Genomic DNA, 13,474 nt, shown 5'->3' on the forward strand with positions numbered 1-13,474 from the left:
GGACGTGGAGGATGAGGGGAAGGCAGGGAGTGTGAGGGGAGGACGCGGGGGGTATGAGGGGAGGACCGGGGGATGAGGGGAGGGCAGGGAGGTTGAGGGGCTGAGGGTCCTATTGTGGAATCCCAGGGATTACGGGTCCGACCTCGGAGGCGTAGGAGGGGATCTGGTCTGAGGGGTCTGAGAGGGGTAACTCCCAAGGGATCACGTTTTGAACCTTGAAGTCAGGATCTGATCCAGGAAGTGTCAGGGATTAAAAGTATGATTGGGAGGCATCTGAGGGCATCCCTAGCCTCCAGCCTGGGATCTCTGTGTGAGGCGTGGGGTCTGGCAAGTAAAAGGTAAGAAAAGCTGTGAGCCTGAGAGGAAAGGGCCACAAGGGGCAGAGAAGGATGTGAGAGTTGAGGGCACTCGGGATGAGACGGGATGGCACGACGGGCCGGGATGGAACGGATAAGGCCTGTCTAAAAGGAGGATTCCGAATAGGGGGACCACTCTTTGCCCAAGAAGGGCATGAATTGGCCAGGGAATTTGACTTCAGTTTGGGGGAGCGAAGACAGAACTACCACGGGAAAGTGGGTTCTGGATACCCTTTTTATGCCTTTAGGAAGGAGAGGAGGCAATCTACCTGGGCTGGGTAGAGTGAACAAGAAGACAGAGAGTCTTGGTCTAACCTTGGAACCACAGGTCAGGCTCCAGTGATCTACTGAGCAGGAGCAGCCAGGGTGTAAATCAGAAGCAAAGAAAGAGGTAACAGGGGAGTCAGGTCAAGGTGGTCACGAGCTTTTTTATTTGAATCAGTCTTCACTCAGCATGTTTTTCTAGATTCAAAGATGACATGAGAGGTAGCCCAACTGTCTTCCATTGTTAAAAACCACTATTTTTGCAAAGGAAGCTGTCTTTATCTTGTGAAGGGCTGCTTTTACCATTAGCTGTTCTGCTTGCTCTTCACTTCCTCTTTGGTGAGGCTAATGATTAGAGAACAAGATAGATTATGAAAAACTGCATTTGTCTCGTCCATTTTGCAAGAAAAAATAATGTTGATGTTTTCCTAGCCTCACAACTTTCGTTATTGTGGATTGAAGTAATGATAATTTTGCCGTCTTTCTGTATGCAGTTCTAGTACTAGTGGCCTTTATAGAGGGGACCTATTCAGTACTAAGCCAAGTGCTATGGAGTGGTGGTTAGAGTAATGAAGAAAGGTATGAGAGGAAGAGGAAGATAAAGAATGTAGAAATGTCTCCTTCTAAAGAAACTAAAAGTTTTTATGGAGGCTGGAGAGGTGGCTCAGTGGTTAAGAGCACTGGCTGCTCTTACAGAGTACCTGGGTTCCCAGCACCCACATGGTGGCTAACAATTGTTGGTAACTCCAGTTCCAGGGGATCCAATACCCTCTTCTGACCTCCACGGGCATTGCATGACACAGGTGCACTTACATATGTGCAGGCAATGCGATCATACATATAAAATAAAAATAACAAAATAAACTAAAAGTTTTAAAGTTGGTCTTTATCTGCACTATCTGCAACACTTGACCATCCTTAAGATTAAATTTAGACAATTGAGCTATTTCATTTAAATAAAAACATGCCTTCTATTTGGTTTTATAGTTTGGAGGGAGGCTCAAAGTGTCATATTTAAATATTTGTATTGTGCCTTGAATAGAGTATTTTTTTTTACATATATTTATTTTGATTTTGTGTCTATGAGTGTTTTATCTGCATATAAGGGCATGATGTGCATGCAGGGCCCAGGGAGGCCAGAAGAAGGCACCAGATCTGCTGGAACTGGACTTATAGATCATTGTTAGCTGCCATGGAGGTGCTAGGAATGGAACCCGGGTCCTCTGGAAGAGCAGCAAATGCTTTTAAGCACTGAAGCATCTCCCCATCCCTGATTATTAGACTTTGTAATCACCGGAACATAGAAAAGCTAAGAACTCTGAGAACTATAGGCCCTTGGCCCGGTGAGGAGTGGGTAAGCCCTGGAGAAGAAACGTAGCCAATCAAACCTGGATCACTCTTGCTGCCCTCAGTTTTCTACCTTCCCTTGTGCCTTGTTCCCTTTTGAGGCTCCATTCGCTTCCACACAATTAAAATGGCCCATAACCAGGATCATGTCTGACACTACTTGTTGGCCTTGAGCGAAGCATTGTCTTAGTCTACTGCATCTTTGTCAGCCATCAATAGTCACAAGACCCCTAGTTATTCATCCCAGACCCAAGTTGTTGTGTCTCTACTGTTACGTTGGTCTCAATCTCATGAAGAGGTGCTTGTAGTCTGTTGAAACCTGAGTTAAATGTCTCAGCTTACAGCTTAGTTCAACCTGCCTCTTTATTCTGGAGTAGCTGGCCAGTCAGTCCTGAACAGTAACCCCACTCATAACCTGCAATTTCTACCCCCACTGAAGGCAGTAATAGTCCTCTTATTAACACACCAATGACCTTGAGACACCTTAAATTGTATAATAGATAAATAAATAGACTCAGGATTCTCATAGGTTTTCCTTTTTCTTTACCCCCCCCGTTTTTAAATTTTTTAAATTATTTTTTAATATTTTATTTATTACTTTTTAAATTTTATATGTATGAGTGTATTGCCTGCGTGTATGTGAGTGCACACATGTCATGCAATTCCGTGGAGGTCGGAAGAGGCCTTCGGATTCCCTTGGAACTGGAGTTAAAGATGGTTTGTAGCCACCATGTGGGTGCTGGGAATTGAACCCGGGTCCTCTGCAAGAGCAGTCAGTGCTCTTAACCACGGAGCCATCTCTCCAGCCCCTGTCACACCCCCTTTTTAAATGATTAGTAGTCACTTGTTAGTTCTGTGACTTTAGACAAGTCATTCAACTTCCTTTGTCTATTACATTTTTTTCATCTATTAAATTGAAAATTTTCAAAGGAAGGTTAAAATTAAGTGAGATAATATGTGACGTAATGTAGTCTAGTTTGCTGATCTCAGAATCAAGTTCTGCTACTTGTCCACAATCATATACTGTACTTAAAATTTGCTACTTGGTTTGAATTGGTTGGGCATTTATTTTTCCTTCTTTAATCCATGATGAGTAGTGTCACCACAGATGTTTCAGTAGCTTTAATGATAAAGGGAAAGGGAAAATTTGAATAAGCATGGCAAAATAATGCTTATACCATGTAGTTTAAAATGTGGATATCTTTTACATAAGTATGACTTGATATACTTGATCCAGACTAAGTTTATTATGAATGACGATTGACGTCTTGTTGTCACTAGCCTTTCATTATAGGTCTTAAACTTGACACTTATCCTTGGTCTTCTGTTTGTGTGGTTTTTAACTATTTGTGGGTTCTATGCTACTTTGTCAGAGTGAGCTCTGCAGAGAAATGGAAAACGTAAAGGGAACCAGGTAGAAAAAAGTAACCCTAGTTTTAATTTCCTCAACAGATAATAGAATTAAAACGGTTGGTTATAGTTAAGGGATCATTTACTTATATCAAAAATATTTGTTGAGTGCCTGCAATATACTAAATATAGCTCTCTGGACATAGAGCAGTGAACAAGAGAAGGAATCATTCCCATTTAAAGCTTATATTTCACCGAGAAAAGTAAAAAACAATTTAAAAAGTATGTAATTAAACTTTGTAGTAAGTGCTATGAAGGAAAGCCAGAAAGAGAAGTCCTCTGTCGACAGTTATCAAATGGAAATGTGATGAGAGTCCTCTTAATTTGTCAGAGGTACCTTAAAGTCAGTTTACTGTTAAATACTCTCATTCGTTGCAAATCTCAAAAGTAGCACAAGAAAAAAAGTCCAGTGTTCGGCAGCTTGTTCAATTAAAATCCGTATTGGTTGCTTAGTGTGGATATGAGTGAGTCTTAAATGAATATGCACTAACCTCACTCTGTCTCTTTATTTGGGGTCTCTGTATGCATTTTTCTGGCAAGCAAGATTATCTCTTGGACTTTTTATTACTGAGAGCTTTTAGAAGAATCTTGGCCAGACATCAGCCATCACTTAGGAACCCTAGTTATCCACATAGTACTGTTCCTAAGCTTCATTACAGAAACCACTACAAATGTGCATAGAACTTCAAGAAAATCCTTCTTGTGATAGTTCTGGAGTTCTTACATGTATTACATTATCCCAGTTTTATTTGATAGACAATATAATGATAGCAGAGTTTTCATGAGAAGAAAAGTTTAACAACGTGAGTTTGGACCCAGGAGTGGTGGCATAGCTTATGTCAGCCAAGTCTTCCCATAGATAACACTTATAAACCCTGGTCAAAACAGAAAAACTCCTATGAAGGCACTGTGGAGAAAAAAAAGTTAAACTAGATGAGATTTGTTCCTTGAAAGAAAAATACTGTTACTGTTTGAAATTTCCTTTTATTCCTCTTTTTTCCTGAACATTCTCTCTTGAGACCATGCAAGGAAATTCCAAGAAGCTCTCAGTCTTTGAGGAAGAGTTTAGAGCTATCAGAATGGCTAGAATTGAGGGAGAAAGGTCCCAGAAGGTAGGAACCTAAAGGAGCCCTCAAATTTGCATGTAAATGCCCCTCTAACCCTTGGCTGATCCCTGAATTGTGTATTTTCCACAGAGCCTTCAGGGATGCTACTAGAAAACAGCCGCTAGCAGGGTGAACTTTTAGCTGGTGATTATCACAGAGATTGCTGAGTCACACCAAGTAAGAGGGTGCTGGTAAACACCTCTCATTTTGCATGAAAACCCTATTCTCCTTTGGAGAAAAGTTACGTCCTAGGACTAAAGCTTCAGTCTGTATTAGGACAAAGTCCAGAAAGTTTTCCCTAGCAAAATGTGAACACTCCCACCCTAATGTTTGAATAATTGGCCAAAATTTTGTTTACCCAATAGGGAAAAAAGAAATCAACACTTCAGAGGAAGATAACAGAATTTAATGTCTGCAATATATTGTTCAAAGTAGACAGTATAAAAACAATTTGAGAGCTTCAAAGAAATAGAAAAATGCTACCTAGCATTTTCAAGAGAAAAAGTGGACTTAAATGACTTACAGAAGTAGGTTTATAAAAATAGACCCTAAAATGACCATTTGTAGGATTTTACATATAAAAACTTAAAATAGATCTTGTAAAGTAGCTCAAGGACTTAAAGGAAAAGAATGTCACAATAAATAGAGTGAGCTCTGTATAGGAATGGAAACTGTAAAGGGCAACCAAATGAAATTCTAAAACTAAAAGCTATTATATCTAAATTCACTGAATGAACCTAACAGCATATAGGAAATGGTAAAAGAAAGGATCAGCGAGCTTGAAAAGATCATCAGAAATTATTCAATCTAAAAGCAGAATGAAAAAATTAAGATGCAGCATCAGCAGAAATGGTAAAGTAAGGACTTCTCAAAACCTTCCTCCATAACGGCAATGAGAGCATTGGCAAAAAATAAAAAAGAAATGAAAGCCATTTGTCATAGCTCTGAAAATTAACCAAAGATTTTCAGCAATCTAAGGTGCATTTATTCAAGAAAAAGAAGTGCTGACTCTTGGTAAGAACATTAAGCTTTGCAACAGGTTAACTTATTCTCATGTGCCCCCTTCAGCTCTTGAAAACCAACAGCTTGTAGCCTTGGTTGCAAACCAGCAGCCTGGCAGCCAGTAAGAGAAGAAGAATAGGGTTGGGGATCCCTTCAAAACCCTGTCATAAAGAAATGCTATCATCTGACCCTGCCAGTGATGCTTGGAAAAATTGCATTTTCAAGACTGCATTCAGCCAGTGAAGTTAGCCATTTCTCAGGAGTGTTTTCAAAACTAATCAGAAATAGTTGTTTAACATTATAGCTACTGGGAGCTGGAGAGATGACTCCACAGTCAAGAGCGCTTGTGGCTCTTGCGGAGGACCAGGATTCTGTTCCCAGCACCTACATTAGGTGGCTCATAACTGCCTATAACTCCAGTTCCAGGGGATATGACACCCTCTTCCTGTGTCTATGGGCACTTGTGTACACATAGTATATATACATACACTCAGGCACACACACATACACATAAAATAAATATATTTTTAAAAGTAAAGAAACATTACAGCTGCCTAGGACAGTAAATAATAATGGGCACAAACAGTTAATTGGCTAACTAAAAATCTTGCAAGAAAAAGACAGGATTAGATGTCCATAAGGGATTTTGAAATGACAAGTATTCCTAGATGTTTAGATGGCAGCTAACATGTGTAGGCCTGTCTACCTTTCCAAAGTTGTGCACATGCTCTGAAATGATCCAGGAATGCCCTAAGATCTCATTTCTGACTACCTTGAGGTTCTTTTATGCAGCAGGTATGAATTGCCATTGAGCTAAGAATTGAGATGTGCCCTAGTATGCACAACAGAAACGCTTCACATGTACTGGAAAATTTCTTAATTCCTGGCACTTACAGAAAGCCCTGTCTGTTCAGTAACTGACCATGAATCAAATCAATCAGAGACTTCAATAGTCGCACATGACAACGAATATAAATTTTACAAATGGGAGAAAACTGGGTTCAGAAAAAAACATGTATTTGTCGACATTGATTTTCTACAAGAGTGTTAGAACGATTCAATAGAGAAAGACTTTTTTTTTTTTTTTTTTTCCAAAAAAGTGGTCTGGGACAAACAGATTGATTCTGCAAGAAAATGAAATTGAGTTTTCACCTACTGACATATAAAACATCCTAAAGTGGATAAAAGTACTAAATGTGAGAGTTAAATTAATAAATTGGTATTTGTAGGATACTGTCACCTACAACTGCAGGAGTACACACAGAGTACTTACCAAAACAGGCCAATTATTGGGTGAAAAGAAGTCTTAAAACAAAATTAACACACTACAGACTATACTCTCCAACTATAACAAATTGTTTTAGAAATTAAAAGCACAAAGATTTAAGAAAGAACAAAAATCCTCACACATTTAGAATTTAAGCAATATACTTTTAAATGGTCTCTGTGTCAAAAGAAATCATAAAATCATGAAAAAATTTAAACTAAATGGAAGATGATGCAATATATCAAAATTGTGGGATGCAGTTAAAGCAGTGCTTTGAGGTAAATTAATAGCTTTAAATATTTTAAAGACAGGTACTGGGCATGGTGATGCATACCTTTAATCCTAACACTCAGGAGGCAGAAGCAGGTGAATCTGTGAGTTCAAAGCCAGTGTGTCTTACATAGTAAGTTCTAGAACAACCAGAAATATATGATGAGACCCTGTCTCAAAAGAAAAAAAGAAAAGAAAGGTTTAAAACTCATGATTTGTGCTTTTACTTTCAAGAGTTAGATGAAGAAAAAACTAACAAAATAGATCTTTAAAAGGAAATCAATATAAGAGCACTAGTTAATGAAACAGAAAATAAACCACAGAGATAATTAACAAAATCAAACATTTGACTAATATATTAATAGACTAGATTAATAAAATGAAGAAATTGCTACCAAGACTGATAAAACAAGGGAAAATATGAATCATTGACCTCAGGGACTTAAAAGCACATATCATTATATGCCACATGGCTAGTAAGGAATAATATCAGCAATTTGAAAAATCCAAGAAAGAAGCCAGACATGGTGGTGCACGCTTTTAGTAACTGGCACTTGGAGGCAGAGGCAGGGAGATATCTATGAGAATGAGGCCAGCTTGGTCTACACAGGGAGTTCCAGGCCAGCTGGGACTACAGGGAGATCCTATCTCAAAATACTAAGCTAAACTCACTAAAATAAAATAAAATTGCACATCTATAAAAATTATAAGAAATGGACAAGAGTCCAGGTATCAAAGTGGGTAGAAGATGTAGAAAGTATAAGCAGATGGTTTTGAAAGAATCTGAATCTTTCATACCACCTTATATACACATGCATCTTAGAGAGAGAGAGAGAGAGAGAGAGAGAGAGAGAGAGAGATTTAATGAAAACTCCTTGTCAAGATAATTTACTTGTGAATTGTCAAACATTTAGCAATATGATAAAACACACCTGATCACCAAATCTCAAAAAGTTATTACAAGGAAAAAATTACAAACCTTCATGATCCTTCATGATCATAGTTGTGAGAGCCCATAGCAAAAGTCAAATAGAGCAATATGTGGAAAGAACAATATAGTATATCCAAGTTTGATTTATCCCAGGAATATAAGCTTGATTACATATAATAAAAATTCATTTTCAATATATTTTATCAGAATATATGATTAAAAGCATATGATCATCTGAGTAAAATGTTGAAATTCAGTTAACACACTTGACAAAATCCTCAGTAAAACAGGAGTGAGATGGAAGTATCTTAATCAGATACAGGACATCTGTGAACTATTTGTAGTTAGTAAAACCTGCATTGCCAAATGTAGCCAACAAAAATCATATCTTATTTAGCATTTTTGTTTAACACTGGACTGCGATTCCGTCCTGTTCAATAAAGCTAGAAAAAAAGGTAGTTAGGTTAGAAAGAAAATATTAGGCCTGTGTTATTTTTATTTATAGGTGAGTGATTGTACAAGAATTTCCTAAGAAATCTACAAAACAAGCAAAGTTGGTGAGGGCGTGGTCAAAACTTTAGAATCAGTTTGGAGTTTATATCCCAGCAGCAAGCAATAAATAATTAATGAGACAGACATAATCTTATATATGATAATAAAAAATGATATTAATTACTTAAGAGTATATTTAGCCAAGAGCACGTCTGGCCACTACAGTGGAAACAATAAAATACTCCTCTGAGGAATTATTGAGAAATGGAAAGATATATTCATGAACTGGAAAAACCAGTATTATTAGGATGACAATTCCTTCCAAATTATGTACAGATTCATTGAGACCTTAATAAAAATCTTAATAGGCTTATATGTGTGTGAAAACTGTCTAATTCTAAACATAAATGGAAATACAAAGGATCTAGAAGAGTCTTCAAAAACGTTGAAAGAGAAAAAAATGAGAAAACATATACCACATGTGATTTAAAATGCTACTTGCAAAATTCAATTAAGACAACAGCAAAGGTCAGATAACTAGAATATTTGGGCATTTTTGTAAGTAGTGTGATGATGTTCAGATTCATATAAAGACCAACAGAGGCAGAAGAAAGGTGGTACTCTGCGAATCATGCATTTGACTTACAGGAAAAAATAAAGTATTATACATAATGACTTTATTCATGTAAAAAGCTGTTTGGTGTAAGGATTAGGAGCAAAGCTTTATAACTAAATCTGGTTCGTAGCCTGTTCTGACACTAATTATAGGGTTTTATTAAGCAAATGGATTTATCTCTTTTGTCATTGTTTTTATGTAAGACGATGAAGACTCTAAGAACTAAGTCTATCACTGTGTGCCATTTCCTTAGAATGCTTGATACGTAGGAAGCATTCACATACTATTTACTGTTCTTATTTATGTACTTTTTAATTCTTATTTATTTGTCTTTATTTTCTCTTCCAATTCCTTATTGCTTAGTTACAAAGACCTGGCAGGCATATAAAGCAGTGCAATTCTTCTTACACTGATGTTTTTATTCACATGCGTCTATGTTTTAATCTTTCAAAAACCAACTTAGCTCTCTTACCTTGCTAACGCCTGCTTGCTTTATGTTTTGCCTTGACAGGATCAAACCCAGAGAGCTTGTGTATGCTAGGCAATCACTCTACTACTGAGCTAAGATCCTGCTCCCTTACTTTGTATCTTAGGCAGTCCTTGAACGCTCCTCCTGCCTCTGCCTTAGAAGTAGCTGGGACCTAAGGGCCTATAACCTGCTTAGTTTGCAATCCCATTCAGGCTACCCGTCCCAGGACTCTGGCTGCTAAGGTAAACAGACTTTTACTTAGTTCTAGGAGCATCCTCAGTTGTTCCCTTTCTGAATATACAGATCAGGTCACCTAATGGCTTTCTCTACTGTTTTTTGTTTTTTGTTTTTTTTTTGTATGTAGTAGCTTTATGAGCAGTCCAACGCCTTGAAGTGTGTGTGTTTACATCTATCTAATACAAGACAGTAATTAATCAGTTCATCCTTTAGTATATACACGAAGCAAAAAGCTTTCCTGTTATGTATTTCTATATGATAGTGATATATTTAATACCCATTTATCTGTTTTTCTGTTGACTTTGATTTACAGATTATTCTTCTTGGAATTATCCTGCTTCCCATTCGTGCTTTATTGGTTGCATTAATTTTGTTACTGGCATGGCCATTTGCTACCATTTCAACAGCATGCTGCCCTGAAAAACTCACCCATCCAGTAACTGGTTGGAGGAGGTAAGAAATAATTATGCTCAAATATTACACAGATCAAGACTTCATATGGTTTGATTACATTTTAGTCAGTGACCAGTAATTATACCTCATTGCTACCCAGTTTTAATAGTTTATGTTTGCTCTTTGGATGAAAATGACCTGTGATTTATGGAGAAATTACTGCAAAGCAGTATTCTGTTCTAGTTGTAATTTCTTAATGTTAAAACATTTTATTTTCTGAATTGTTACAAAAATATATACCTTCGGTTCTGATAGTCCCTGTGTTATGGTTTAATATGAAATGTTTCCCATAGCCTCCCTTAGATGCTTGGTTGTCAGCTGATGGGCTTTTGAGAGGTGCTTAGATCCTGAAGGCTGTGACTGAATCCTTGATGAATTCATAATATAATAGTACTATTGGAAGGTGGTGAACATCAGGAGGGCCTAGCCGAGTTGGAGTAATCAGGTCACTAGTTGTGTGTGTGTGTGTGTGTGTGTGTGTGTGTGTGTAGATCTTACCTGACCCTGTCCTGTGTCTCCCTTTCTGTGCTTCCTGTGTACCATGAGGTGACTAGGCACATGCTCTCATTTCTTTGATCTCTGCCTCACTTAGTCCCAGAACAGAACTGATCCTGATGGACAGAAACCTCTGAAGCCATGAGCTAAAATCCCCCCTTTAAGTTGCTTGTATCAGGGATTGTGACATGCTACTGCAGAGTCTGACTCACACACTTGGTTATTATTCCTGGAACCATCGTAACTACAAAATAACTGGCTTTCTTTTGCTTTCCCTCAATTTACACACTTGTTTCTGTTCCTCTAAGATAACAATACGCTTTCTGCAGTACTAAGATCAATTATTTTATTTTTTATTAATTATGTTAGTGGTTATTATTAAAAAATTAACTATTACTCAACTTAGCCTGGCATTTTCAAAAGTTAGTACTGAGACTTTTCCAAAAAATTATTCAATTAGGATGGGGCTAGAGAACAGACTGATCAAGAATAAACAAAAACTACTAGTAAAAGTTATTACTGTTGAACAGAATCAAATTTTGCCATCTGTACATATTGAATGTATGTCTCCTTAATGTGTATACCATGGATTCTACATAGATTGAAGATCCATAGATTTGTTTTAGGACATTGATAAACTTTCCGAAATTGTGCACGATGTGTTTTTGTTTGTTTGCTTACCCTTTTCATATGCAAGGATAATTTGTTTGTTTTTAAATCCAAATCTCAAATAGGTCCTCCAAGATTTTTGAGAACTACTCTTCTAGAAACTTTAATAGAAGTATGCAATTTTCTGTTCAGTTCCTAGTTCTGTGAACAAATGTCAGTATTAAAAACAAAGCTGATTTGAGGTAAAATTGGATCCTGCACTGGCAGTGCCCCAGAGAAAATTCAGTCCTTGCAAATCACACTTCTGCTTTATAACTTAAGATTGTACAGTATAAAAGAATACTTAGTGGGCTGCTTTTCATGAACTACAATTTCTTTCAGATTATTTCTTTGGTTTTATAGTGGCTTACAAAAATCTAGGATGATGAGAGGAATAGCTAAAGAATATAGAAAATAAATATATATTCAAAATTTTCATTTACACACACACACACGCACACACACACATTGATAGCATGTGTAAATTGCAGAAGAGCCACAAGCCTCATTAGGGAAAGACATAAATCCTTTAAAGTTGGTAACTGGCCCTAAATTGGCAGCCTGGCCTTGCTCAAGCCTTATCAACTGATCACTCCCTGGACTGAGACTGTTTATGGAGCCCACCTGTCTCCTTTAGTGCTATAGATAACTCACCCTCCTGCCTGAGAAAATAACCTTGGAGAAAGAGACCTCAAGGAACCAGACCCTGGGAGTTAACTCTTGCAGCTGTGTGCAGCAGAGTTCCTATGTAAGTCCAGACTACTCCCCCTTTCCATACAGATACCCTCATTCCACGGAAGGGCATTTCAGCCTTTGCTGTGTTCCTTGAACAGAGGAATGCCTTCCTTGCTTGTGGTAGGTCTGGATCTGACTCTTATTTCTAAAATTTAAACTCCTTCCTTTTTCTGCTCCCCTAAATCTCTCTCTCTCACACACACACACACACACACACACACACACACACGCACACGCACATGCACACGCACTCACGCCTGCCCGCACAGACACACACACATGTAAATATATATAAATCTAACACACATATAACATATATATATCTAACCTATATATACGTATATATGTGGTCTTTTTGGGTCAGGGCCTTCCTGTAGCTCAGCCGACCTATTCTCCCTATGTAGACCAGGCTGGCCTCCATCTCACAGAGTTCTGCCTGCTTCTGCCACCTGAGTGCTGGGATTAAAGGCGTGCGGCACTCATATCTGGCTTCAATTTTTTTTATTCCTTTTGTTTTAGACGAATTTTGTTTTTGTCAGTTAAGCCAGTATGTCTGTTTCCTCTCACGTAAGTGATTTTGAAGCTGTGTGGTGCCAGACTCAACCATTAAAATTTTTTAAAATTTAGTGTATGTGTTTGTGTGTATGTGTATGTGTGTGTGCGCACAAGTGCAACAGCATGTGTGGATGTCAGAGGCTTGATTCTCTCCTTCCCCCGCATGCTTTGAGGCAGAGGCTGCCTTGTTTCCACCACTGCTCAGTGTATTCCATGCTAGGTGGCCTCCGAGCTTCCTGCTCTGTGATCCTGTATGAATGTGGGGCTCACATTTAAATTGAAGGTGGAGGCACACATTTCGCCTGTGCCCTTCGAAAAGTACTTTGGTTTACTGTGTCTCACTTGTCCTTATGAAATAAACATCACAGAAACTTCCAAGGTGACTAGTTGTTAATAGCTTTTCACTATATCATTACAAGAATGTTAAGAAAATTAGTTAGAAAGTTCAGTTTCTAAAAAGTGTTTTTAGATTCGTCCTAGGTGCCATATAGGTAGCAGTGGGTTTGTCATTCACAGATTTGACCAACTGAGGATCAGATACGCTTAGAGAAATGATTGTATCTCTACTCAGCATATATATGCCTTTCACTTATTAATATTCCCTAAATGATAGTATAGTACCTATTTACTTAGCATTTACATTGTAGTAGGTATTATAAATAAAGTCTATAGGATAATGTGTATAGCTTATATGCACCTGTTACATCATATCATATAAAAGGCTTGAGCATTCAAAGATATTATTTGCCAGGGTTTGGAGTTTACTAAAAACACTGAGGGATGACTGTATATACATGTATATAGTTATTATATATAACTAA

The 13,474-nt window shown here is 37.8% G+C and overlaps 1 protein-coding gene across 1 annotated transcript in view; it reads left to right on the top strand.

The window, feature by feature from the left end:
• Lpcat2 (lysophosphatidylcholine acyltransferase 2) overlaps positions 1–13,474 on the top strand; it is a 77,254-nt gene that overhangs the window by 1,003 nt on the left and 62,777 nt on the right. Inside the window, exon 2 of the mRNA XM_008830088.2 lies at positions 10,081–10,220. Coding sequence (XP_008828310.1) covers positions 10,081–10,220 — 140 coding nt within the window. The remainder of the gene's footprint in view (positions 1–10,080; positions 10,221–13,474) is intronic.

This window comes from Nannospalax galili, unplaced genomic scaffold (genome assembly GCF_000622305.1).
Source record: "Nannospalax galili isolate Female #2095 unplaced genomic scaffold, S.galili_v1.0 scaffold274, whole genome shotgun sequence".
In the NCBI taxonomy this organism is placed as follows: domain Eukaryota; kingdom Metazoa; phylum Chordata; class Mammalia; order Rodentia; family Spalacidae; genus Nannospalax; species Nannospalax galili.